Source organism: Monodon monoceros, unplaced genomic scaffold, assembly GCF_005190385.1.
Source record: "Monodon monoceros isolate NGI ecotype Baffin Bay Population unplaced genomic scaffold, NGI_Narwhal_1 Super_Scaffold_2, whole genome shotgun sequence".
NCBI classification, from domain to species: domain Eukaryota; kingdom Metazoa; phylum Chordata; class Mammalia; order Artiodactyla; family Monodontidae; genus Monodon; species Monodon monoceros.
Window position 1 is genome coordinate 59,713,001 of NW_021703776.1, and position 26,331 is coordinate 59,739,331.

The window sequence follows — 26,331 nt, forward strand, 5'->3', positions numbered from 1 at the left end:
ACTTCCCACCATGAACGCAGGTGGGGAATCTTGGAGAGAGCCTAAGACTTACCCCTCCCCGCTCTGCCCATTCAGCCCATAGCCCTGGGCCCAGGCCAAGAAGGTCAAGATAATCCATGACCCTCTTCAATGCCCAGCTTCAGTCCTAGTACCTCCAGGTGCTTCCACGACTGCTCCAGCCCCTGGAGGGTCAGCTGCTCACTTCTCTTAGCTCATGCTGGGTCGGTATTGTTCTCTCATTGATTTCTGTAGAGGGGTCATGCCTTCCCAGCTAGCTAAGGAGTAGGGGTGGCAAGGCCTAGGTCACCTCTGGCCCTTTCTTAAGGGCTACACAGAGCTGCGCACACAGGGGCTCAGGATGGACCGAGGTGGTGCTGTGGTCTAGGTTACCGGGGAACTCCAAATGAGAATGAGAGGCTCAGGGTGGGCCAAGAGGATAGTCTGTCACCTTGGATGCCCAGGCTCTGTCAAGCTGCATGGCAAATGCAAAACTGTCCCACGTGCAGGAGCATCGTGAGCCTCACACTCATGGCACAGGCAGGCTGAGCCCCGCTGCCAGAACTGTTGACACTCTAAATCCAGCCCTTGCTGGGTAGGGGCGTCCATCAGAAATGGCAAACCTGTGGTCAGCATCCTCCAGGTTCCAGGCAAGAAAGTAAACTGGGAACTGAGTCAGCAGGCATCTCCTTGGGAATTTAAGAGGGCGAGGCAACTTCTCCTTCATTTGGTCTAAAGAGGCCCAAAGAGGGAGACATGTCCACGGTCACCAGCAATGAAGAGGCAGAAATAGATCTCTCTCCCCCAGGACACACTTTCTTATGGGAGATCCTGGAGTCAGTGTTTCTGGAAGGGAGAGGCTCTCCCTGCTACCCTGTGTTCCGGAAGATGTAGTCAGTTGTGCCACCTCTGCAGTGTCCTAGCCACTTAGTGTCTGGACCCCCAGAGCAGAAAATGCCTAAAGGGCCAGATATGCCACCCTCGGTCCCCTTACTGCTTTTCCCTGCAGTTGGACTACTGCAGACCTAGCTATCTCCTTCCTGTCTGGCTTGGGACCTACACCTTAGGTCACTTTTCTTTTGCGGGAAAAATCTCTACTGCCTGGACTAGGCAGTGATACTGTGGGCATGACTAATTGCTTTTCACCTCCAGTTAAGAGACCATTTGGGGAAACACGGTACAGTCATGGTGCCAACAGCACAGTCTCCCTGAGCTTCCCAAACAATGTGCGTCTCCCTGAGTTAAGTCTGAACATTTCCCGTCTTGATCTAATCACCGCACGTTGGTGGGGCAGAGGTGGGGGCAGCTGGTGACCCTCACCCAAGCTCAGGACCAACCTGCTGAGTTGAGAGATCGGGAATCTGCTGTCACCAACCCAGTCATCAGGTTGGGAAGGGCCTCCTCGGGGCCATCTGCTCGTGACATCTGGGATGAGAGAAGGGCACTTCTTTCCCCTCTCTTCAGTATTGTGTGGACGCTGCTCTCCAGACCCCCTTGTCCATTCTGGACCTTCCCAAACCCTCAGCTCTCTATATCTGAAGGGCTTTTCACCCATGATGCCCCTCCGTCCTTGAGTATGTATGGCAGGGGTGAATGTCCACACTTACAGCAGACAGTGGGGAAACTGAGTCAGGGAGGCACAAAGCAGCTTCATGGAGACCACAGTGGGCCCATAAAAAGGGAAGAGGTGTGAGTGGAATCCAGCTCACTGTGTGAGATCACTGGCCTCCCCAGGGAAGGGGCAAGTGGGAGGAGGTGCCTACCCCTGCTCCAGCCCCTATTGTGCAGGGCTCCCTCCTTCCAGGCATCCCTAGCAGCTCGTCGCCATGACACCCGCCAGCGGAGGGAAGTGGAGAGAAGGAAGCCCACAGCACAGGCTGCCGTGGAGGGGAGGATGTCAGGGGAAGGGGCCACGACAACTCACCCAGCACACCGCCCACGCTGTACAGAGAAACGGAGGCCCAAAGAGGAGAAAAGCCTGGCCAAAGGTGAGACAAGCAGGATTATGTGAAGTGACGGGGGTGGGCGAGTGGGGCGGGCGGTGAACACATCTCTGGCTGGCAGAGTCCTAAGTCTGGGGACTTAGGGGGCCAAGGGGCTGCTTCTCTCCAGAGGCCTTTGGGGATCAGACTCTCTTAGTGTAGACAGACCGCCCCCTCCCAAGACACCATCCAGAGACCACTCAGTTTAGTGCCTCTCAGGGACAACAGAAGGCCACACCACCTCAGGACAGCCATCCTCGGTGGGAGTGGGACCCTCAAGGACCTGATCCCGGAGACACTTCTCTTTCCAGACCCTAGGCCTCGCTCTCCTCCCCTTGCTGCCAAGAGCCTAGCTGGGCACGGGGAGCCCTAGGCAGCGTCGTCTCCTAGTCGTGACGGGGCCCCATGAGGTTAGTATGTTTTCTGTGTCCTTCACACAGATAAGGAAATTGAGACTTAGATGGGGTGGAGCTGCCCGGCACTCAGTGAATCGCGGCACAGCCAGGACCTCGGTGAGCTCTCCTGAAGCTGGGTCTGGGTTCCTCCTGCTGTTCCTCGCGTCCAGCCCCACCCCTGCAGGAGCTGTGAAAGGAAGTTCTGGCCAGACTCTGGAGTACCTGGTTTGAGGTGGGTGAACTGCATTTGGGGTCCTGTGGGGTGGGTCCTGAGAGTCACTGGGGGGGGGCGATTTGCCCTGGGGGTCCCAGACCCTGCTGGGGTTGCCAGGGTGTGGGGGGAGTGGGCAGGGAAGGATGCTGCAGGCTCTGGCTCAGTAGCGGGAGGGAGGGGAGGGGAGGGGCAAAGTCAAAGTTCCCAGCCAATCTGGATTCAGATTTAGATGGTACATCCTGGACATCAAGCGGCATCCTTCCAGAGTACTCCAGTCCTGCATCATGACGCTACGGACAAGCAGCTCGGACTCTAATGCTAGCAGAACCGAGGCCCACGCCCCGGCCTTCAAGGCCTCCATGATCCGGCCCTATTCCCTCTCCACCCCTGTTCCCACCCTCCCTTCCACCTGACACATCACTGGCCCAATTTTTCAAGGCCTTGCTCCCCAGCACTTCCTCCATGAAGTCTTCCCAACTTGCTTCTCCCTCTTTTTTTGGAATCAACCTCCTCCCATGTACTCCTACAGCCTTGGCTGTGCTCTTTCACTTAAGAGCAAATAGCAAAAAGTTCTCTTTAAGAATCTCTCTCTCTCTCTATCACAGGAGCCTCTGGAAGGCTGGGTCAGGTCTTATGCCTCTTTGAAGAGCTTGTTTCTAGTGGAGAAAAGGCAACATACCCACAAACCCAATAAAAGGTGAACCTGGACAGGGAATGGGACATTAAGTGGAGGATTCCTGGGGAAGGGGCAAGGGAAAGTAGCGGGTGGCTGCATCTTTGGTCTTCCCTGAGATGAAGGGTCCTTAAGCAGAGGGACAGCTGAGACTCCACTGTTACACTTCTCAGCTGTCTGGGCCCCATGTATGCAGAGGTGGAAAAATGCTAGAGCGTGGGCTGAGAGCCCCCAGAGCCTGCTGAGGCTATTCAGGGTGCTGGCTTTCTGTGGGACCCTGGTCAAGTGTCTTTTCCTCTCTGGTCCAGTCATATCCCAGCCTTAAGCAGCAGGGGCGGGGAGGGTTGAACTCAGCACAGAAGGCCTCACAGCTGGGAAGTTCTCAGGTGTCTGGATGGCCAGAGGGGCATCCTTTCTGCTCTCTCTTTCCTCCTCCTTCCCTCAGTCAGACCCTCAGTGATGGTCATGCCTGTCCCACTTTCCCTCTCTCCCAGCAGGGGACAGTTCGCACACACAGGGTAACTGCTGACCCTTGGGCTTCAGGGGTCAGGGTGTGGTTGGGTCTCACTGGGGACTGGGAATGCAGACCTGAGTTCCTGGAGTCACAGCTTCTATTCCTCAACCCAGGGGCCCATCTACCTGGGACCCTCCCTGAGGCTCCACCCCAGGACCAGGCCTGTCCTCAACAAATGTAATGTCCCCACTGCTTCAAGACCTTCAAGAACCACTCCCACCCCCTCCAGGAAGCCTTCCAGGAATGCTCTAGTGCCCACCAAACCCATCTTTCCAATCCCTGATGGTTGATTTGTGTAAGCTTGGTCTTTAAGCAGCCTGGAGCTCTGTGAGGACAGGGCTCAGCCTTTCTCATCACCCCTGGCTCCTGAGCAGAAGCAGGTAGACCCAGTGGGAAGACCCCTGTGGCTGGAGACCACCTAGTTTATGTGTTTCCATTTTAACACAACTAGGGCTTCAGAATGTCTCTAGGCTGGGGTTCTGGGAAGTGGAGACCCCCCAGTCCTCCCCATAGGGTTGGGTTAGGTGAGGCATCTCTTCCCCTGTCCTGGCAGATGTCTCAGTATAGATGGGCCTGCCATTCTCAGCAGGACATGGTGCGAGCCTGAGGTCAAGGAGCCGAGGCTGAGCCGGGCTGGGCTTAGTGATTCCGCAGGAGGAAAATGACCCTGTCCACGAGGCTGCGGGACCCTCCTTTGCAGACACGAGGCCCACCGGGACAGGCAAGGGGAGGTGCCTGAGTGGGGCAGATAGAACGAGGGATGGGAGGAGGGAGAGATAGAGGATTTGGGAAGAAGGAAGGGAGGGAGGGGGGATGGAGAGAGGGGTAGGGGGAGGGAGAGAGAGAGAGAGGGAGGAAGGGAGCTGAAGAAGGAAGATGCAGGGAGGGAGGGAGGGAGGGAGGGAGGGAAAGAGAATCACATAGATAGAAAACAAGATAGAGACTGAGAAATACACAGAGACATACACACAAAAAGAGACAGAGAGAAAATACACCCAGAGACAGAGATAGAACCACACACAGAAACAGAAACAGAGACAGAGCCATGGAGACAAAGAGAACAACACAGAGAGAGACACACACACAGAGATGGGCAAAGGAGTGGAATACAGGTGAGAGGTGGGAGGAAAATGGAATACAGTGCCCGCCTCCGGCCAGACCACTGCTGGGCTAATCCACTTCCCTTCTCCCTACAGACAGGGAGACTGAGGCCCAGGAAGGGGGTGGGACTTGCCCCAGGTTCTACTGTGTATGGACATTATGATAGTTTTGGGTGGCCCAGGATGTGAACCTGATTCCCATATGGGCTTCGGGGAAACCTGGGAGAGGTAGAGAACACCTCCTGCCACAGGGCTGAGATGCCAGGCCCTCATCTTCTAGGCTCCCTTGTAGCCAGAGCTGGAGTGTGGGACCCAAAGCTCCACACTCCCCGCACCTCAACAGATGCACTGGCCCTGAGGAAATCAGTGAGCGGGGGGCCCACAAAATGGAGATGGGCAGAGTGTTTCCTGGGGACCACTGCAGGAAGCTTAAGAACCCAAGGCAGTGATGACAGCAGGGCCATGGTCCATCTGGTGGCCAGGGCTCATGGCGTTGTCAGGACCCACTCAGGGAGAGTAGGGGTTCCCTCACTGGGCCAGCTCTGCCCTGAGTTCTTGGCTGGGGACCCCATTTCTGGTCCTGGTTCTCCGTTCCATCCAGTAATTCTGTAAGCTCCCCGACAGCCTTTCAACAAATTCCTTCTCTGTTTAACCCATCAGGTTTGCTTTCTCAGAGGCAGCAGAGCCTTAGTTAGAAACCTTGTTCTGTTATAAGCTGTGTGACTTTGGGAAAGTCACTTAACTTCTCTGTGCCTCAGTTTCCCCATGTGCAATAGGATAATATTATGTCTGTTATTGGGTGTGTGTAAAGACTAATGAGTTAACACAGGTCAAAGACAGTACAGACACACAGAACCTGCACCAGGTGGGGGAAGACACTGGAGGGGACTCGGACACGTGGGCACTTAACTGGGTTCTGCCATGGACGAGCATGGGTGGCCTTGAACAAGTCCCTTCCCTTCCCTTGGCCATTGCTGAATCTGGAAACAGCCTCTGGGTAAGAATAACAAGGCTCTGACCAAGTCTCCCACACTTGCTACCTGTAGCTGTTAGCTAACCACACAAGAACTCCTGAATACCTTGTCTCCAGACCAAGGCACTAGCCTGGGCTTCCTCAACCAGCCAATTGCGTTCTCCATATCTTCACTCAGACGTCCCTCCAGCTCCTCAGACCACATACCCTCTACCGTACTCAGCATTTTCCTAGTGTGGTCCCTGAATCCTCCCTCTTCCCTGCCTCATGCCAGTCTTGTCAGTTACAAATGCATCCTTGCCCTCTTCTGCTCTCGCAGCCTCCACTTGACCTGGGTCAGTTACAGTAGTCTCCTAACCCCTCCTTTTGCCACCAGAGACTCTGTGTCCCAAAGCTGAGCTCCTCTGCTCACAAGCTCCCCTAGGCTCCCTCCTGCACCAAAGGTGAAGTCCTCTGCAACACTGTGAGTCATCTGACCAGCATCCATCCATCTGGTCTTATCCGCTTCTTTCTCCTACTACCTGTGCTCCATATAACACCGGCCAGTCCCGAGGCACAAAGCACGGTCCCCATCTCTTCCCCTAGACTTACTATACTTTCACCTACTAAAATCCCACCTGTCCCCAGAAGTCCAGCTCAGAGGCTAAACCCTCCCTGATCCTCCAGGGTGAAGGCATGAGTCTTTTCCTGTCCCTCTAAGCTCTTCTCGCAAACTGTCTCTCACGGATGCAGTGCTGCCTGGTGGTTAAGAGTGATGGCTGAGGGCTTCCCTGGTGATGCAGTGGCTGGGAGTCTGCCTGCCGATGCAGGGGACACGGGTTCGTGCCCCGGTCCGGGAAGATCCCACATGCCGCAGAGCGGCTGGGCCCGTGAGCCATGGCCGCTGAGCCTGCGCGTCCGGAGCCTGTGCTCCGCAACGAGAGAGGCCCGCGTACCGCCAAAAAAAAAAAAAAAAAAAAAAGAGTGACGGCTGAGGGAGCTGATTATAACCTTGAAAAAACTGACTTCATGTCTCTGAGCCTCAGTTTTCTCATCTGCAATATAGGCATAAGAGCAGTGCATATCTCAGGAGGCCTTAGGGAGGTGGGGATGATGGGATTATGTATGCAAAACTCTCTCAGTGGTAGCTGGCACCTGGACCATGATCCACACTTGGTAGCTTTGTGGCCGATTCTCTGTGCTCAGCTGAGTGGACGAAAGTACACGAGGACTGTTGCCTAAGCTTCTGTCCCATGCAGGCAATGCCCGCCCTCTAAAACATGAGGCTTCAGCGGGGGTCTGGCTGTAGCATAACAAAATTGGGTAGGAACAGGAGCCGGGACCCTTCCTCCTCTTCCCCCAGGCTTCTCATAGGAGCTTTTTCCCTCCCCGTGTCCTTCTTTCTCCAGGAAAGATCCCACTGAAAAGGCAAACAGAGCAGGAGGAAGCAGTGGCTAGGAGGCAGGGGAGGAGAGAAATCAATCACCCCGTTGCCATTGCCATTAGCTACCTTGGCTCTTCCCACTTCAGCCGCCACACTGGTTAATGGCAATGCTGCTTCTGCCCCACACGCTTCTCCCACTCGCCAGAAGTCAGTACTTTGGTCCAAATGAAGAAAATTGTTCATTAGTACCAGGGGCTAATTGGCACTATGTTTACCAACCTCCGTGGCACCCTGACCTTTTTTTCAGCTTCTCATTTGACGTGATGTGAGTGGTCTGGTACGTGCTGCGGCACCTCCTTTGGGAAGTCTTCTCGTCTCCCCTCCCCTCTCCCTCCTCGTCCCATAGCCCCCTTGCACTCCCCAATCAGGGCGTTTATCACTCTGTATCCCTTTTGTCTGTTGCAATTGTGAGTGGGGGCCTCAACGCCAGTGCAGTGGCTGGCACATAGTAGTTGTTTAATAAACTGTTTGACTACTGTGCTCAGCTTGGCAATGGAGAAGAGATCCAGGCCCTGTCCTCGGGGGCTCCAGGCTGGCTGAGGGGAGAGGGGACAGCTCAGGCTGTAGGAACCAGAGCAGAGCTGCCTCAGGTCCACAGGCCGTGGGGTGGAGGGGCCGCATCACCTCACTTAGCGCTTGGTCTCTGGGTTTAGACTGAGTCAGGGCCCCGGATCTCCACTGCCCCACCCCACACGGCTCACAAGATCCTAAAAATACAGTTTTATAATCTCAGGACTGGGAAGGAGCGTGGAAGCCATTCCTTCTGCTTGCACATCTCCTGGGTCAGGGACATCACCTCCTCCCAGGGAGGTTTGCTTTAATCATGGATAGGAAGTGTGGTCAGATGACGCAGAAACCTTCCTCAGCAGCCCCACTACCTCTCTCACTCCCTTCCGTTAGGAGTGCCACCGCCATTGGACTCCTCCAAGCACAGCTGTTCTCTGGGACACGAGAGCCCTCCGCTGGTGCAGACGGGGCAATGCCACTCAGCCTCAGGCGCACATGCCACGGTCTAGCCCTCTAACCATCTCTCGGGGTGAAGGCCTGAGTTCGGACAGGCGTGTGTGTGTGTGTGTGTGTGTGTGTGTGTGTGCGCGCACGCGTGCGAGTGAGGCGACAGGGGAGCTGTGCCACTATTCAGACACACATTCAGAAACAGGTTGCTATGATGCTTCCAGGATAAGGGGCTTCAGACAAGCAGGTGCCCTCCACTCTTGCCCCGTGTCTCAGAAGGCTCTTTGCTGGTGGGGCGGGGCTGGAAATGTGAGTGGCTGTTCAGGGCGGGCTAGCGATGCTGCATTCCACAGCCTCACAAGACACTCCCACTTGGCTCCCATTAGACCTTCCACAGGGCATAGACTCAGGCACCCCCTCCCCTCCCAGAGCCCAACCGGAACAACCCCACCTGGATGCTGTGTGACTCCTGTGGCCTCTGCTGCCGTCCTCCCCAGAGTGTCAAGCCAGCCGGTGATTGGCCAGGAGGAAGGAGAGCACAGGCTGTTCTCCCAGGGAGTGGGGGTGGGCGGTCCTGATTCAGACACCATGCGTTACCTGGGTAGCAGGAGTAATGCTGACCACCGCCCCGGACTCACAGCCCAGAGGGCCAGTCCGGGGACATCCGGGTAGGGAAGAGGCTACACCCCACACTCCGGCCCAGAAACGGCTACGCTTTGCATGCCCCCCAACACAAGCCTCACCCCATTTTTCCTGCCTCCTGCTCTCCTCCTCTCCCACAGTAGAGTCTGATCGTGGCACTCACCCTGGGGGCTGGGAACTTAGTCTATGCGCCCCACCCCTTCCCACCTCCCCGGGGAGATGGGGGGCGGAAATTGGCTAAACACAGAGACGCCCTAATGGAGAAACTTCAGGCACCAAGAGTATATAATGTGGGAGAGAGGTTTGTCCTCAAAAGGAAAGAAGTGTTTCCTTCTCCCCTTTCTGGGCTCTCTGCGCATTGGAGCACGGAAATCGTGGGCAAATCACTGCCTTACTGAGGTCTGAAGCTAACGATGAGGTAGGGGCAGAGGGAGCGCCCACAGTATTATGTCTTTAACGCCGGCCGTAGGACGGTGCCACCGCCCTCAGGTCTTCGACGCTGGGTCCGGAGCCCTCGCTAGCCCCTAAACCGCCCTCCTGGGAGGCGGGTGCTGAACCCGCAGCGGAGGGTCCGGGGGACACTCACGGGTCGTGTTGTACTTGACGCCGTTGAAGTACTCGGGGCACTGCCTCTCCACCAGAGCTCCGGCCGCGCTCCGGGGCCAGCACGTCCCGATCTGGTCCAAGGTCGTGTTGCAGTAGGAGTAGGGACCTGACGACGGGAGAGAGCAGAGCGGGGCTCAGAGGGGTTGCTGGGGGCGCGGGGCGCCGCAGGACGTAGGGCGCGAGGCGCTCGGAGCGCGGGGCCCTGGGCGCACCCAGCGCGCCAAGGAAGGAGCCCGCGCCGACCCTGTCCGCTCGCCTCCCGCCTACCCTCGGGGTCCAGGGGCAGCCCCCAGCCGTCCAAGAGCAGCTCTTCTGTCAGCTCCAGGCTGCAGTTGGCCTCCAGCAGGCTGTGGAGCAGTGCCGCGTCCATCGCGCCCCGGAGCCGCGCGCCCAGTGGGAGTGCGAGCGCGCGTCCGGCGTGGCTGCCAGGGGCTGGGTTCGAGACTGAGCGGCCGAGAGAGCGCAGGGTCCTGGCCCTGCTCGCCCAGCCCGACCTTCCGGACAGCCTCCGGACGCTGCGTCGGATCGCCCGGAGCTGCCAAGTCGGGACCTTGGCTGAGAGGAGCTGCAAAGCGCACGGAGCTGCCGGTCCACCCGCTAGGTCGCGGCCAATGGCGGCACCAGGGGGCGGGGCCAGGCGGCTCCTCTCGCCCTGGCCCAGGCTCCCGCCCCCGGCCCACCAGCCCTGCCCTGGGTCCGCCTTCTCAGGCCCCGGCAAGGTCCGGGGAAGGGTGGCGGCAATGCAGAATGTGGGCCTGGTGGGCGGAATGACCCGTCCGAGGATCGAGGCCCAGGGGTTGCATGGCGCAGCAAAGCGCGCGCGCCCGCCCACCCGAGGAGCCAGAATCGGGTGGCTCGCCGCCTGACTTTCTCCTCCTTGAGCGAGGACACTGGAGGGGGTGACAGGGGGAGTGGCGAGTCCACGTGCAGATGTGCGTTCTAGAAAAGACCCCTTAGTCTCTGGGAAGGAAGTGGATTGGAGGGGCTTCGAGGGAAGCAAGGGAGCCACTGAAGAGTCTAGTGAGATCAAATGGCCTGAATGGGTGCAGACCCGGACCAAGCCGTGGGGGCCGGGATAGAGAGGGACTTCGGGGAGTGCCAGCCCTGGTGAGGAGGAACTGGAGAGAGGAGTGGGTGGGTGGCTTCCAACAGGAGCCAGGAGGCAGGGATAATGCCACGTCTCCCGCTTGGGTGACTGGGGGCGGGGGTGGTGTTGTCATTAAAGGACATGGAAAAGTCCAGGGGAGAATCTGGCTGAAATTATCTGGAGGATTTCACACACCCGGGTCTTACTGCCCTGGGTTTCAGAGGGAATAAAGTGAGAAGTGAGACCCTCTCCTCCTCTTGGCTTGGGCAGGGCTGCCTGAAACTGGTTCCACACCTGTGTGTGTGTGTGTGTGTGTGTGTGTGTGTGTGTGCGCAGGAGAGATCAGACCCCAAAAACCTTTATTTGGAATTTGCCTAGGCCCCTCAGGACTGCCTGCTCCATAATTCCCTGTGGTTCCACTGAGTGCCTAGGGCAGGCCCACTGCTCATGCCTGCTGAGTGGGGGGAACTGGGCTCAAGAGACAGGGCCCCAACTCAGTCTTTACTGTCTCTGCCTCTGTCTCTGCTCTCTACGCATTTTACCCCAATTCTCACCCTCTCTTCTGGGGCAGTTTCTCCATCAGTGAAATGTTCTTAGAGGCCGCTCCCAGCCCTGACAATCTCTGGTTCTGAGTTATGAGATGCAAAGGCAGATGTACATGTGTGTGCACATGTGTGTGTGTATGTGTTTCTATCTTCAGAGGGCAGGGTGAGCTGGGACCCAGTCCCAGCTGGGCTGGAAGCCCCAGGGGAGCTAGACCTATCCCTTCTTGCCATCCTCCACTGGGAACAAAGTTGCCAGAGAAGACTGAGACCACCCTGAGCCAGCATTATGCCCTGAGCAGGGAGAGGAGAAGAGGCAGGCTGGGCTGCCTTTGTGTGCTCCAGTGTCACCAGCCTCCACATGAATGTTGCTGTCACTGCCCAGGCAGAGTCAGAGAGCACTGAGACCAGGGCTGAGCACAGCAATCTCTCCACGGCCAGCTGATTGGCAGGTACAAGGTGCAGACCAGCCAGCCAGGTCTGTCTTCTGCTTTTTGAATGGACAGAGCCCTTGGCTCAGCTCGGGCAGCTGCAGAGGCAGAGGTCCCTAATAACTAGTGCCAGGAGCAGGTGAGGATCAGTTGAGTCCCAACTCCAACCCTAGGCAGAGTCCTGTTGCCAGTCCCAGGCTGAGGTTCGGCCCTGGTCCCAGACTGAGCCCTGCCCCACAGGGTCACACATAGGCTAGAGTGTGGCTGGCAGGATCAGCCCATTTCTTCATTGGGAATTAGTCTCATTCATGCACAAAGGAGGCTCTCCACACACTGATCCCAGCCCAGGGGGAAAAGGAGAGATCAAGCTAAGTTATTAACCTGTTCATCACCAGAGCCACAGCACAGGAAAAGCAGCTATCTCATGGGGTGGTCAGTGCCCTGTGACCACAGGCCAAGGACTTATCATCATCTCACACGAAGAATGGAAGCTTAGCCTGGGAGACCTGGACTGCTCTTAACTGGGACAGCACATGTGATATAGGTTCCTCTGGGAAGTGACCATTTCAGGGGCAGAGGCAAAGTTCATTCTGCATCTTGACGGGACAGTCAGGGCCTGAGCACAGGCCCACAGACCTGGGGTCCCCTGGTTTCCAGGATGCAGGGCCATTTCGTCATGGAGTTTATTATCATAGGTATGACTGTCTGTTATTCTAGATGCGACAGAGAGAAAAATGAAAAAAGGAGCGGCTTTGGAACAAATTGATTTTATAGCTCAGTTTAGTGTCTGCAAATAGGTAAACGAGGAAGATATTGTAATGAGCGAAAACTTTCCTCACTTAGATTAAATTCAACTACAATTAATAAAGTCTGGGACTTTTTGCTAGCCAAGGAAGCAGAGGTGGGTGGGAGGTCCCTGGGATGGAGGTGAGCTCCCAGCCCAGGCATTGGGGCAGCGCTATTTGGGACAGTCTGTGTGCCCCCAGTCTGGTGGGACAGGTTGCAAATAAGTTCAGGGAAGTGTGACAGGTGCTGGGGAAGATACCTGGGTGTCATGAGCAGAGCGGGGGTGGGCCAGGTGCCTCTGGCCCACCTCTGATGTCAGCTGCAGTGGATGGTCCTCCAGCGCACAGCCTAACACCAGATAGGCGTGCACAGCACAATGGAAAGACACACGGTGTCTCGCACAGTCGCGTGTCTGCACAGCACACACACGTTCTCTCACTCATCCCACCACCCATCAAACATCAGCTGGAAAACTGGATTTGAGGAGACAGAGTCTGCCTTTGCATGTCTGGTGGGGCTGTGCTCTGTCCAGCTGAAGAGACAGGGAGTACGCAGGGCTGGGACAGGTTGTGGGGTTCACTGCAGTTACAGTGGGACTGTTGAGGACACAGAGGCTTGGGAGAGGCCAGAAGGTGCCCCCCTCTTGCCCTGCAGCACTGGGAACAGTGCCCCCGGCCAGGCCAGATACTCCTTCCCCATCCTACCCCACTCCACGCTGGCACAGGGGAGATGGTCTGGTGTCTTCAGGTTGAGCCTTGGGATTGGGCTTCAGATCTCTGGCAACCGTCCAACCCTACACTGTCGTTTACAGATGGCCAAAGGGAGGCCCAGAGGAGGAAAAGGAACTTCCTCTCCAACGGCTCCCAGGCCATCTTCATCTCCACAGCAGACTGGGCTCCTTGTCTCCCTTCACGGGGGGAGGAAGTGATTTCTCTAAGACTGTGTGACTTCTCACAAGAGCAGATCCCCATTGCCCTCGGGACAGAGCCCAGCTCTCTAGCACTGAAAACAACACTCTTCATGATTGTCTATTCCCCATCCTCTTGCTCCTCTCAACTTGAGATGCACTTTGGAACAACTCGCCATTCCCTGGGGACATTCTCTACCTCTGTACCTTCGCATGTGCCGTTCCCTCTGCCAGGAATGCCCTTACCGCTGTGCTCCAGTTAGCCTAGCCGACTCCCATTCACCCTTCTAACGTTCAGCTTAGCCCTCACCTCCTTTGACTTGTCTGGGGTGGGTGGTCCTTCTCCGTGCCTCCATCTGCCGGGTGCTGGTCGATGTCACATCAAGGTTGTTGGTTTTTCTACTGTGACTCCCAGAGGGCAGGGCTGGTCATGTTCACTAAGCAGTCCCTAGCACCCATCAGAATGCTCCAGGCCTGTGCTCAGTGAGTCACCACTGAAAGAACAAATGCCCTGGCAGCAGCCCTGTCTCCCAGACCAAGGTTCTCTTCCCATTTGACCAGCCCTGTGTGTGTGTGTGTGTGTGTGTGTGTGTGTGTGTGTGTGTGTATTGGATTAGGGAGTTATTTCAAGGAAGCCTTGATTCCATCTGGATCCTTACGTTGCCTATGGACTGAAAAAATAATATGCCTTACAACTTACAGTATATGCTCTATTAGATTCCTCTGTGATGAATAAAACAGAAATAATCCACTTAAAGCCTGCCTTAAGTCTCTTGGGATTATGCGTTTTTCCTTTATTTGGACCTCAGGGGCATGCATTTTAATTGATCAGAGTCTTTGATTCATGACCTCTTGTCATCATTAGCCCATATACGGCCCAACTTTATTTTATTTTAGTCTTTTCTTTTATGGAAGTTTGTATGTAGTAGCACATATAAGGAATCTGTTGCCCAATCCAAAACTAGATCATTACCAATCACTTACAAATTTATCTATATACTCCTCCCTCAGAGGGAACATTCTTTTGAATGTTGTGTTTATCATTCCTTTGCTCTTAGTTTTTTCAGTTTTAGCGCATGAATGTATGTCTAAACAATAGGTTGTTTGTTTCTACTTGTTTCTGAACTTTGTTAGTCAATATGCATTTTCTCAATCAGTGGACACCTAAAAGGACATCCCTACCATGTGGGGACCTGAGAAACTATTCCCGAAGTCCGAGGGCATCCTAACAGCCTGCATGTCCCACTGCAGGGGCATGGTTAATGGATGATGCGTCCCCACGGTGGCTGCTAGGCAGCACCACAGCAACGTGGTGGATGAATAATTAATGACACAGGGAGATGTTCACTCTGAATTACAACAGGAAGAAGCAGGTTACAAAACTGTAGACACAGGATCATTCCAGTTTTGTGGAAAAAAGAAAAAAAGAAAAAACATGAGGCTCGATGGTTTGATAAACTTCTGGCAGACGTAAACATTATAAAAAATTCCTGGGTTGTGGGATAATGAGTACTTATCATCTTCTTTGGTTTTTAAATATATTTTTTTCCAAATTAAATATATGTAATATGTATTCCATTTATAAACAGATGGATGATAGTACAAGTCAAGCCAGGCAGAGCTCGTGTTTGGAGAGGCTGGGACTTCTCTCCACTAGGCTCAGAGGTGGGGGGGACGCGTATCACCTGCCAGGGGTCACGGGGAAGGTGAGGGTCCATGCCACACACGGGGCAAAGAGGGAGGGCAGGGAGAAGGTGGTGGATTTGCTGATAAACAAGTGTTGCCTCTGAGAGCAAAGAGCTCTGGCGAGGGGAGGGTGGGAGCTCTCCTGAAATGGGGGGGCCTCCAATTTTTGCCCGATGGCTGCTTGGCATGCTGGTGTAGCCACGGTCTCTCTTTCAACCTTCACAGTAAGCCTCTGAGGTCGACTTTGACCAATTTTTAACAGACGAGGAAACTGAGGCTCAGATGTTATAGGCTGAATAGTGTCCCCCAAATCCATATGTTGAAGCCCCAATCCTTAATACATCAGAATTTGACTGTATTTGGAGATAGGTTCTTTAAAGAGGTCATTGCTTTAAAATGAGGTCATTAGGGTGGGCCCTAATCCAATGTGACCAGGGTCCTTGTAAAAAAAAGGAGAATAGGACACAGACGCACGCAGAGGGAAGACCATGTGAAGACACAGGGAGAAGATGGCCATCTACCAGCCAAGGAGAGAAGCCTCAGAAGGAACCAACTCTGTTGACACCTTGGTCTGGGACTTCTAAGGTCCAGAATCATGAGAAAATAAATTTCTGTTGTTTAAGCTACCCAGTCTGTGGTATTTTATAGCAGCCCAAGCAAATTAATACAGATGGGTTGGCTGACTCGTCCAGGGTCACAGAGTTGTTAGGTGGAAGAGCTGGGATCCAGACTTGGGTCTGTCTAACCCTAACACCTGAGCTTTCGACCACTCCACTGTTAAGGAGGGCAGACAACAAGGTTTTCCTCTTTATGCATGACTCGGGCTGTGTTTGGTGCTGGCTCCCAGTTCTGGCCAGCACCCTTGTCTCCTTGTGTTCCGGCAGTAGCTCCAGACCCAAGGGCACCCACAGCCCTCCTCCTTCCTTGCTGCTTCTGTGGATGCAGCCCTGAGAAGGCCAGGACACTGGGCGGGGCCTTGGGGACATCTTTTCAGAGCCCGTTAAGGCCTGGGGCTCTTCTGAGTTAGCTCCGCAGTGGCTAACCCTGACTCTGAATCAGCCGCCAGGAAACTCTAAGGGGTCAGATCTCAGGATCCCAGCTGCTACTTCACAGGTTCTTACCAGGAGGTAACACCTGTAGCCACGGCAACGGGAGAATGTGTTTTACACCTTCTGCCGGTCTTGCTGGAGTTTGAGAGCAGCGAGGTGCCCCCTCCTCAGGCACCTGAATGCCAGGCCAGCCAGCTTCCTTGGGTGTAGACGGAGGGAGCCGGGAGCTGGAGGACGACTCCCAGCCAAGTTCTTCATCATCGATGAAGGACCTGAGCCCCAGTGGGGAAGGGGCTGCCCAAGGACAGACACAAGGCCCGGGCCTGGAAGCCAGTCACCCTTCCCCACCTGCTGAGCTGGGGCTGGCCCGGGAGAGCCCGCTTCTCCCCCAGGCCCTGGGCCCACCCCCAGCTTCCGGGGTCTGCCGCCAGTGGTGGCAGGGGCTGGCATACCTGAGAGGTTGGTGAGGGTCATGATTGCGTGGCAGTACTGTTCCAGTAGCATCCACACGGGCTGGTCTCTGGGTGCCTGGCTGGGCCCGGCCGCCTAGAGGACAGGAGAAATGAGGGTCAGGCCCTGGCTAGACAGTAACAGCACATGTCTGCCTGTCCCCCACCCCACGCCGCCTTGTCCTGTCACTCATCCCTTACCCCTCTACTGTACAGAGGAGAAAACAGAGGAGGGAAATGCCCAAGGCCACACAGCAGAACAACAGCCTGGCCAGACCTGGAACCCTGAAAAGGCCTTAGAAGTAGTCTAGTGCATCTTGGCTCCCAAGGAAAGACTAATGCTCTGTCCATCCCTTGGCCCCCAAAGGTCTCTTCTTCCAGATGGGATGTGACCTGTGTCCTTCTGTCAGCAAAGCTGGGGTGGGGGTTTCCGCCAGCCCTTCGTTTCCCCAGCAAACATTCGTACTGTGTCTACTGTGTGTCAGGCCCTGGCTGGGGGACATGGTGTCCTCAGGGTAGTCCCAGGCCAGGTAGGGATCCTCTAGACTTGGAAGGTGCAGAAAAGAGGGGAGAAGAGTGGATGATTTGACTTTGTTTCCCTGTCACACAGGTAAACAGGCAGTTACAAATGTTAACACATGGGACTCCTAACTTGGACTTGGGAAGACAGGGGAGGCTTCCTGGAAGAGGTGGCACTTTGGGGGCAACCAGACGGACGAGTAGGGGAAAAGGGAGGAACCACTGTGCCAATGTGAGCACTTGCCAGGGAACAAACGTGATTGTTGCAACAACGGCAATTCCGTCCAAAAGACAGAAACCATCTAGGATCCCATCTCCTGAAAAAATCATGAGGGAATGCTGGATATAGAGGGACAAAGTAGATGTGGTTATCTCTGCCCTTCAGGGGACCATCTTCTGGAGGAAAAGATGGATGGGTAATCAACTTGTTACAGCGTCTACAATTTGCTGAGAAGGAATAAGGTAGCATCACAGAGGGGGTCACACTGATGTGGGCTTTGAAGGTGGAGTAGGAGTTTGCCCAGCTGATAAGGGTGGGGCCAGGAAAGGCATCCTAGATAGAGAACAAAACATGTTCAGAGGCAGAGAGGCTGGGAAGTGCATGGTGTGAAACTGAACAAAAGCAATGCCCTCTAAAATTCTAACCCTTGTCTCCCATTCTTGCCAAGACCACCACTTCTCTTACCTTGTGGCCAGTGCGTGTGCGCACATGCACTTGCACATGTGTATGCAAGATGACTTTTTTTTTTTTTTTAATTTATTTGGTTGCACCAGGTCTTAGTTGCAACAGGCAGGCTTACTTAGTTGCAGCATGCATGTGGGATTTAGTTCCCTGACCAGGGATCGAACCCCCGCCTCCTGCATTGGGAGCGCAGTCTTAACCACTGCGCCAACAGGAAAGTCCCGTAAGATGACTTTTGCACGTCCCCCCAACACCGATATTCCTGATCCTGGGATTCTGGAAGGCACTGCCCCACTAGTGGGCAGCCCCTCCCCTTCCTCCTGCCTGTCAGATATTTCCACCCTGGCAGCTGGGTCAATGTTTGCCCCAGGATGTCCCCAGGACCAGAGCCCGACAGCCCTCAAACATCACGTTCCCCACGTCGGGCTCAGTCCGTTTCCTGTGCTGGGGCTGGAGGCTGCATGCACAGCCTCACCACGCCGATCTGGAGCCCCTAATTAATGACCCCGCTCGGTCAGGTGGGAGAGCCGAGGATGGCACAGCCGCCACTTACAGGTACTCACTGCACCTGGGTTCTGCCAACTGTCTCCACAGGGCTGGAGGCAGGAGGAAGCGCTGGGAAGCAGAGGTGCTGTGTGTGAGATTAGTGTGTGTGCAAGGCGTATGTGTGCAGGGTGTGTATATGTCTGTGTGGGGTGTGTGGGGTGTGAGAGTAGTATGTGTACAGTGCGTGTAGTGTGTGTGTGTGTCTGGCTGCTGTGAGGGGCTTCCTGAGCCATCAGCCGGGAGCTCTGGCCGCTTGGCCTGCAGGACAGACACTGGGGGCCATGGTCTTGCTGTTCACATATCCCAGGGCTGCCAGGAGCTCCCCAGCATCAGCTTCTTGGGATCATGAAGGCCTGGCTATCCAGAGAGCCACCTGCCAGGGGTGAGGTGGGCTGGGGAGGGGACACTCTGGGTCCTGGGAGTGTTCTGATGCCCCACCCTCAGCTGGGTCAGGGGAGAGTGTGGGCCCTAAGCCTAACCCAACCCCCGTTCCCATCCCCCTTCTCTTCGTTTGAGAAGCAGCTAGTACGCTCTCTCTGGGGGCAGTGGGGAGGGCTGAGTTCCTAGTGAGCCACCAGCCTCTGGAAGTCATGGTAGAGGCAATGCTCAATGCAGAGGCATGTGGTGTTGATGGTGGACTCTGACCAACCAGATTCTGCATCTTAGATGCAAGCTCCTTTTCTCAAAGCCCCCAGTGGCCACACTGTGGCCCCATCACTCAGGCATCTCATGTTCAACTTCGGGAGGGTCTGAACACTTGGCTCCGAGCTCATGGACAGGGGCGGCCGGGCATCCTCTGCCAGGACTCAGGCACTGTGGGGCTGCCCTTGTATCAGTCGCTGTCATCTGAGGCCGTGGCTGAGTCTTCTTGCTGAGCAAAGCAGGGGGCACTGGCTGCCGTGCTCAGTATTGATGTGTGCTGTTCAATCCTGGGCAGAATGGGCGAGCAGATCAGAAGTGGTTGTGGAATAATTCCCAAGTCTGGGCTCCATCTCCAACTCCTTCTCTCCACTGGTCGAATAAGCTGGCAAAGCCAAAGATGTTCATTCTCTTCAAGGGGGCTGGTTGGGTGGATTTGACTCAGTTCAGACCTGCAACATACCCTGGAGGTGCCCATTTTGGACAGAGCCGCTGCTGCTAATGGTGGTGGGTAGGTGGGGGAGGGGCGGGCAGGGAGGAGGAAGGAGAGACCGGTGCCCCCAGAAAGCCCACAGTGGGCCAGGGAAAGCAGAGACACAGCCATGAATAATTATCCTCAAGGCCTGGGTGATGAGCTCTCAGAGGCAGCAGACTGCAAACATGCCCATGTTCAGGGCTCTGGGGATGTTGCTTCTCAGCTCTGTGGCCTTGGCCGTTACTTAACTTTTTTGAGCCTTGGCCTCCGCCTTTAAAATGGGGATAATATAAACCCCATGGGGCTTTGGTGTGCATTAAACAAATTACTGACTGTCAAGAGCTGCTACATAGAAGACACGTGTTACATGGTGCCTCTTGTCAAGGACTTTAGGAGGGGTACAGTTAGGGAGCTCAGTAATGGGGGGTTCAAACCTCATTTGGGGGAGTCCCACAGTGCAGTTCAAGCCCTTCTCCTTTAGAAAAGCCTCTTAGAAACCCCATGTTCTGCCTTCCAAGCTCTGCAGCCAGCAGGGCTCCCCCTCTCAGCCCTCAACACCCCTCCCGTGTACAGTGGCCCCTGAAGACGCACCTTCACCTCGCTCACCAGGCTCACTGCTCAGCAGTGCTCAGTGGATGCTGGGTGAGAAAACTGCGCATGGAAGCTGAGTCCAAGAGGATGGAAGGACTTGGTCCAAGGTAGGATGAAGGGTAAGAAGAGCAGAAAGAAATTCCAGGGGCAGGAGCTGAGCGAGCAAAGGCTCAGAGGCAGGGAAGCACAGGGCCTGCTCAAGAAGCAGCAAGCCTCTGGTTTGGGGATGCTATTAAGAGGACAGAGGGTGGGAAAGAGGCTTCTTGGATGTGAAGTCAGCATTTACTATGTGCTAGACACAGCTCTAAATGCTTCAGGGCAGCCCATTTAATCCTCACAACAGCCTCTGAGGTGGCTGTGAATGACCCCATTTCACAGGTCAGGAAACTGAGTCCCAGAGAAGCGAAGTCACCTCCCAAGGCCACACAGCGGGTAAGGGGCTAAGGCAGGACTGTTCAGACAGCCTGGTAGGCCACAAGTGGTCCCGTGTGAGGGGATGAAAGCCTGTGGTCTGCAGATGCTGGGAGGACCCCAGCTCCAAAAACAGGTGAGTCAGAAGCAGCTCTCACCAGTGGAGTGGGGGCCTGTGGGCAGAGAGCTAGGTCATGGGAGGAGGGGAGGGAGACCCAGCCAGCCCAGCAGGGCCTTGCGCAAGGGAGACAAGAAGTCTGGCTTCTAGAACTGACTCTGAGCCACCTGAAGACCCCATTATCTCTCTTTTGTGGGGGACACCTTGGACTTCTGATCAGCTCTTGGCTGTCATAGGGGCAGAGAGCTGCCCCCCCACAGCCCCGCCCCATGAGGCTACAGGCTGCTGGAGCTCAGGGCCCATATCTGTCTGCTTCACATCTGGGTGCCCAGTACCCAGTCCAGAGCCTGGCATGTAGCAGGTGCTCAATAAATGTTTGTTTGGATGAGACCATGGTCCCCTCAGCCAGAGATAGCCGCACCCCGACCCCCAATTCTGGGAACTCAGTTCTGGGCTTTTCCTGCTTGTCAGGTAGCCTTCTTTCTGAATTTTCCCTTTGAGGACGGCCCGGGTCCAGCCTCTGTGTGCCTGGAGTTGGAAGCCCTCCCTTATACAGGGCAAGGGAGAGGCCCTGGCAGGGGAGCCAAGAAAAGAGAGCCAGCTGCTCTTCCTCCACCTTGGGCCCTGTCCAGGCAGAACCTGGGGCCCAGGCGCCAGGCGGGCCTCAAAGGTGCCACCTCCCTGGAGCCGGGGGTCTGGCCCAGCCTCGTGCTCCCTCCTGGATTGGCGACAAAGCTTCCTCTAAATTTAGCTGCTGGTCTAAGCCTGGGAGAGTTGGGACAACAGGTCCTGCAGCAAGGCTGCCAGTACTGGACAGGAACGGGGTGAGCTCCCTCCCTGCCTTCTCCCTCTCTGCCCAAGGTCAGAGAGGACTCCTCTGGAGGGGGCGGGGTTCCTCCCCAGTGTTTTCTTTCATTCACTGGTCTCACTGAGCCTGAGCTAGGAACAGAGGAAGGAGAAACTCAGGCCCTACCCGGGGGAAGGAGGAAGAGATGGGGACACTGAAGACAGGGTATGGGGAGGAGGGAAGGAGGGGCAGAAGAGAGGGAGGAAATGGGGGGAACGGGGCGTGAGGAGGTAGATTCTGGGCCCTGAGCAGACACAGGCCAGACAGTACTGGAGCTGCGGCAGGCTGAGGCAGAGGGTGAGGGACTGGCAGTCAGATGAAGGAAGTAGGTAATTGTTTTCTGGAGTATCCGAGCAGGCTTCCTGGAAGGGGAGACTTTTTATTTTTCAGGTTTTTGTTTTGTTTTGTTTTTTGCTGTACGCAGGCCTCTCACTGTTGTGGCCTCTCCCGTTGCGGAGCACAGCCTCCGGATGCACAGGCTCAGCGGCCATGGCTCACGGGCCCAGCCGCTCCGCGGCATGTGGGATCTTCCCAGAACAGGGCAGGGGAGACTTTTTAGCTGCTCAGTTCTAACTTATTAGCTGCCGGGACCTTGAGTGAGGGCCCCAAGAGCCCGAAGCAGCTTTCCGTGGGGCTCTCCCTACCCTGAGTGTTCCAGCAGGTCCCTCTTTCTAAGATGTCCCACTCTCCCATCTAGTCTGAATCCAGCCACCAACTTGCCTGGAGAAACTTCCAGGTCTTTCCTTGGCGTGTGTTCTCTCTCATCTCTGAAAGCCTGTGGCTCCCTCTAGCCTCTGTCCCTCTTCTCTGACCTGTGCCAAGCCCTGGGTCCTGCATACAGATGTCTGAGGGAGCAAGGGGGTAGGGAAGGCAGGAGCTGGCCTGCAAGAGGTCCTACAACAGGTCACTAGGCCTAAAATTATCTCCTTAATGATCAACTCATCTAATATCCAGTTTGCCTAAAACTCACCTCTTTCTGATTTGTTTTGGCATCTGAGTGTCTTACACTTTCGTGAAGGGAAGGGAGTGTGGAGTCAGGCTGCCTGGTTTGAATCCTGGCCCTGCTACCACCAGATGAGTGACCTTGGGCACATGACCTTGCCTTAGCTTCTTCATCTGTCAAATGGGGATATTGATGGTCTTATGCCTTAGGGTGGTTGTGAAGCTTAAAACAGGTAATGTGTGTCAGAGCTTAGAACAGTACCAAGCATGTGGTAAGTCCTGTGGTCTAAACAGAATACTAAACAGAATGAACAAAACAAGCTTATTGGATAATATATCCCTCCCTCTGGCAGATTTGAAATGATATCTTAAAAAATTAGAATTTTGAGTAAAGTGACTTATGACTGACTGAGGAGCCCTAAAAATGCTTAAAATTAGATAAAGTAGAAAATGATAGCTAAGAGAGTACAGAATAGTCCCATAATTCATAAAGGGCTGCAAATCTGAGACTTACTAGGAATAGGAAATTAAATAGGCAGACAAACTGGTTTTTTTAAAAAATACTAAAACATCAACAAAATGGCAAAAACAGAGAGACTAAATTAGCTGATTAGGTTAGAAAACACTCATAGAGCAGCTGAATTGGGGGGAAAGAGTTATTAGATGAATTAGCTTCTGGTAAATGGCCCTTGAGTCCCCTGCCCCCAACCCTCCACAGACCCTGGGTGTGTGTGCAGGGCCCTGGCCTTGGTCTTGGGGAGAGCTGTGTAGGTTAGCGGGGATCCAGGCTTCTGGAATTTGGGCTTTCCCTCTTTGTTGAGCCTTCTCAGGACAGACAGCCCCACCAGAAGCAAGAACCTGGGGCAAGAGACCACAGAAGTGCTGTTCTAAGGCCCTGGTGGGGAGCACCTTGTTGCTCAAAGGTCTGAGGGGTTGGACCCAGACAAGACTTCTTGGGGTCTTCACAGAGGGGGAGGCAAGGTTAGAATCAAGGGGTTTGGAATCCAGCAGCCATATTTGTTAGCCTTACCCAACCTGCATTTCCGTCTGTAAATAACTGTCCCAACCTTCCCAGTGTTTTAGTAAAGGGTTTAGCATGGCACCCGGTGCCCAAGAAGCCTGCATGATTTCAGCACTGCTTCCCAAAGTAGCTTCTCAAAGGCCTCGGAGGGCAGCTGGTAGCACCAGGGTCAAGGCTGGGCTCCTGCAGTGCGGGCTGACCCAGGGTTTCCTCCCCACTCAACCACCAGCTGGAATGTTCACAACTGCACTTTAGATCAGGCCCCTCCCCAGCTTAGCGAGCCCTGAACTCCCTGTGCCCTTGGGATAGAAATCAGATCCCACCCGGACCCACCATGCCCCCTGGAGCCTCGCACCATCTCTTCTCAGGGTTGGGACTCTAGAGACTTCTTCCCAGCGTGCTCTTCCCTCAGCCTCCCTCTAGGACCACCCCATCTCCGTCCCTGCCATCCTGCCCACCTCCCGCCAGACTTCCTCCCAATCCTGGCAGAGAGGCTCTTATACCTGCACACACTTGTTCTCAGTTCCCATGACCAGAGTTTGTAAATACACATTTAATTCTTAGCCGTTGTTTTCTTCGGCCAGCGGCTTCTTTAAGCTATCAACTTCATAGGGCAGGGGCCGTGGGCTGCTGTTTTCACCCTTATGTCTTTACCATGCATGATCTTCCTTAAATACTGGCTGAATCAAGTATTATTGAATAAATGAGAGGGCTGGAGGCCAGACCCTCCTGGATCGCCTTCCTTCCCCACCACCCGCTCCAGGTCACTTACTCTCTTTTTATAGAGAGCAGAAATCTCAGAATAGTTGGACGAGGACCCAGAAATAAATCCCATTACCATGAAGACCCAAAGCAAGGAAGCCTGTGCTTTGGGGCTAGAGAGACCACGGTCCTCTCTAGCTGGTTACGTGCTGAGTAACTTTGGGTGAGTAACTAGTCTCTAGTCTTGGGCCATCCGGGGAGCTAGGGGCAGGGCCTGGGCTGACTCTACAGGGAAAGCAGACTGTTGCCTCTGAGGTTGCCAGTTCTGACGTCCCCGGGACCCAGGGTACCCTCCCACAGACCCCTCAACCTGGCCGGACTCTGGGGCAGCAACCAGAAACCCTCTCCGTCTAACCAGCTTGGGCGGTTGGCATCATGGCCCCCGGAGGGGGACGGCTGAGGGGCCACCCTGGCCCTAACACCAACTGTCTTGAAGGCACCTATCCCCAGAACAAGTGCCAGGGGGCAGAAAGAGCTCAGAGCCCAAGACATCGGGAGTGGGAGGTGGGCAGGAGGGGGTGGTAGTGAACCCACTCCACAGCCTCCACCCATCCCAGCAATGTCCTTAAAAGGATCTGGCAGGTCTAGGGGCCATCTGCCCATCGGGGCACTGACCACACCTCAGCATGGTGCCCACTCCTCTCCTCCACCTGACCAGATCCCCTGGGAGGGCAGGGCCCCTAGTGCCTTCATCTCTGCTTACTCTGTGCCAGGCATGGTGCTCAGAGCTTTACCTGTACTGTCTCAACTGTTCCTCATGACAACCCTATTCAGTAAGCACCAAAATCATCCTCATTTTACCCAGGAGGAAACTGAGGCTGGGGAAATTTGAGTAGCCTGTCCAAGGTCACACACTAAGCCGCAAAGCAGGGATTTGATCAGGTCTGTCTGCAAAGCCACTTTGCCACAGACAGTGGACGCTCACTACCCATCTGTTGAATGAGTGTTGAACGAAGGAGTCCTCTGTGTACATATGCGGATGGGGCCAGGCCTCCTGACCTCCAGCCTGGCTCTGTCCCTTGCACTGCATGGCCTCTGAAATCTTTTAGTGTCGTGGCTCTTCATGAAAAGTGTGGCCTAGGACAGGTCACCCTTCCTCTCCGAGCCTCAGTTTCCCCATCTGTAAAATGGGGAGAGGGTAAGAGGTAGATTCCTCCGACATCTGTTTCTGGAAATCACCCCCTCCTAGCCTCACCCCCACTTCTTCAGTTCTTTCTGTACAGCTCCTCTCCATCCCGTCACCCTCGGCTCCTACCTGCAGACCATGACTCTGGCCAGTGGGCACACCCACAGCTTTGAGAAACCCCTGGCAAGGCTGGTTCCCCCAAGTGGCCCCTCTGCCCCATTGCTCATTTGATACTGAGGGCTGCCTGGTTTCAGGCACTGAGACAAGCGTGGGGACCGGGCTGCAGGAGACAGGGGACAGCTTTCTGGGGGTCCCTTGTGGGGAAGGGCCAGAACTGGGATGGGGTGAGGAAGGGACTTGAGGCTCCTGCAGGGGAGATGCAGCGGGATCTATAGGGGAGGTGACAGAGTGGACAGGGGACAGGAAATTTCTGGACCCGAGGAAGGGCATGTCGTAGACACTAGGGCGTCCCCCAGAATGCTCTGCTCATCCACAAAGGCTTCCAGGTCCCATCCTAGCTGGTGTGAAGACTTTCATCTCCCCTCCACTTGCCCCCTCATCCAGGCAGGACATCTCCATCCCATCACCGGACACAGGGATCCCCAACCCCATCCTGGCGACCAAGCCCTAAGACCTCCTCCATTCAACTCCTAACAGGGCTAAGTGAAACCGAGCCCAGTAACTGAGCAGTGAGACCCCCTACCGCCTCTCAGTCAGGAGAGCACGGAGCGCCCCGACCCTGCGAACAGATGCCGCCCCACCCCGCGCCTCCCCGCCCGCCACCACTCCCTGCACTTACTCTGAGCAGCGGCGGCAGGAGGCAGAGCAGGCAGAGCAGCGGGTGAGGGGCGTGGAGAAGGCGCGGGGGCCCCGCGGGACCCCCCATGCCCTCAGCGGCTGCGGACCCGAGCGCACCTCAGAGCATAGCAGTCCCGCCCTCCCCCGCCCCAGGCTAGAGCTGTGTGGGCCCCTCCCTCCCCGACGCGCCAGGCGGCCAAGGTATGGCCCTGGGCACGGGAAGGGGGGTATTCTCCCCCCCCCTCCACACTCCGCAGTGACACCGCCCCACGGCCCGCCCCCTCCAGGTTATTTATAGCGGTGCTGGGCGGAAGCTTCTGCCCAGGCAGCCGGAGAGACCAGACTGTGCTTCCAGTCTGCAGAGAAGGGGTTAATGCCTTTTACCAGCCTGCCACCTTTGCCAGGGCTGTAGCTGCCCACGCTGGGGAGAGAGGAATTGAGAAA

The 26,331-nt window shown here is 55.4% G+C and overlaps 1 protein-coding gene across 4 annotated transcripts in view; it reads right to left on the reverse strand.

The window, feature by feature from the left end:
• CRHR2 (corticotropin releasing hormone receptor 2) overlaps window positions 1–25,975 on the reverse strand; it is a 44,728-nt gene extending 18,753 nt beyond the window's left edge. Inside the window, exons 1-3 of one of the 4 annotated variants that reach the window (XM_029233685.1) lie at window positions 25,889–25,975; window positions 16,414–16,507; window positions 9,454–9,579 (exon numbers count right to left, since the gene is read on the reverse strand). In XM_029233685.1, the coding sequence (XP_029089518.1) occupies window positions 9,454–9,579; window positions 16,414–16,507; window positions 25,889–25,975 (307 nt within the window). Of the gene's footprint in view, window positions 1–9,453; window positions 9,580–9,740; window positions 10,081–16,413; window positions 16,508–25,882 lie in introns of those variants that run through there. The other 3 variants (XM_029233684.1, XM_029233687.1, XM_029233686.1) reach the window with 3 other exon arrangements.
• Between the last annotated feature and the right edge of the window lie 356 nt (window positions 25,976–26,331).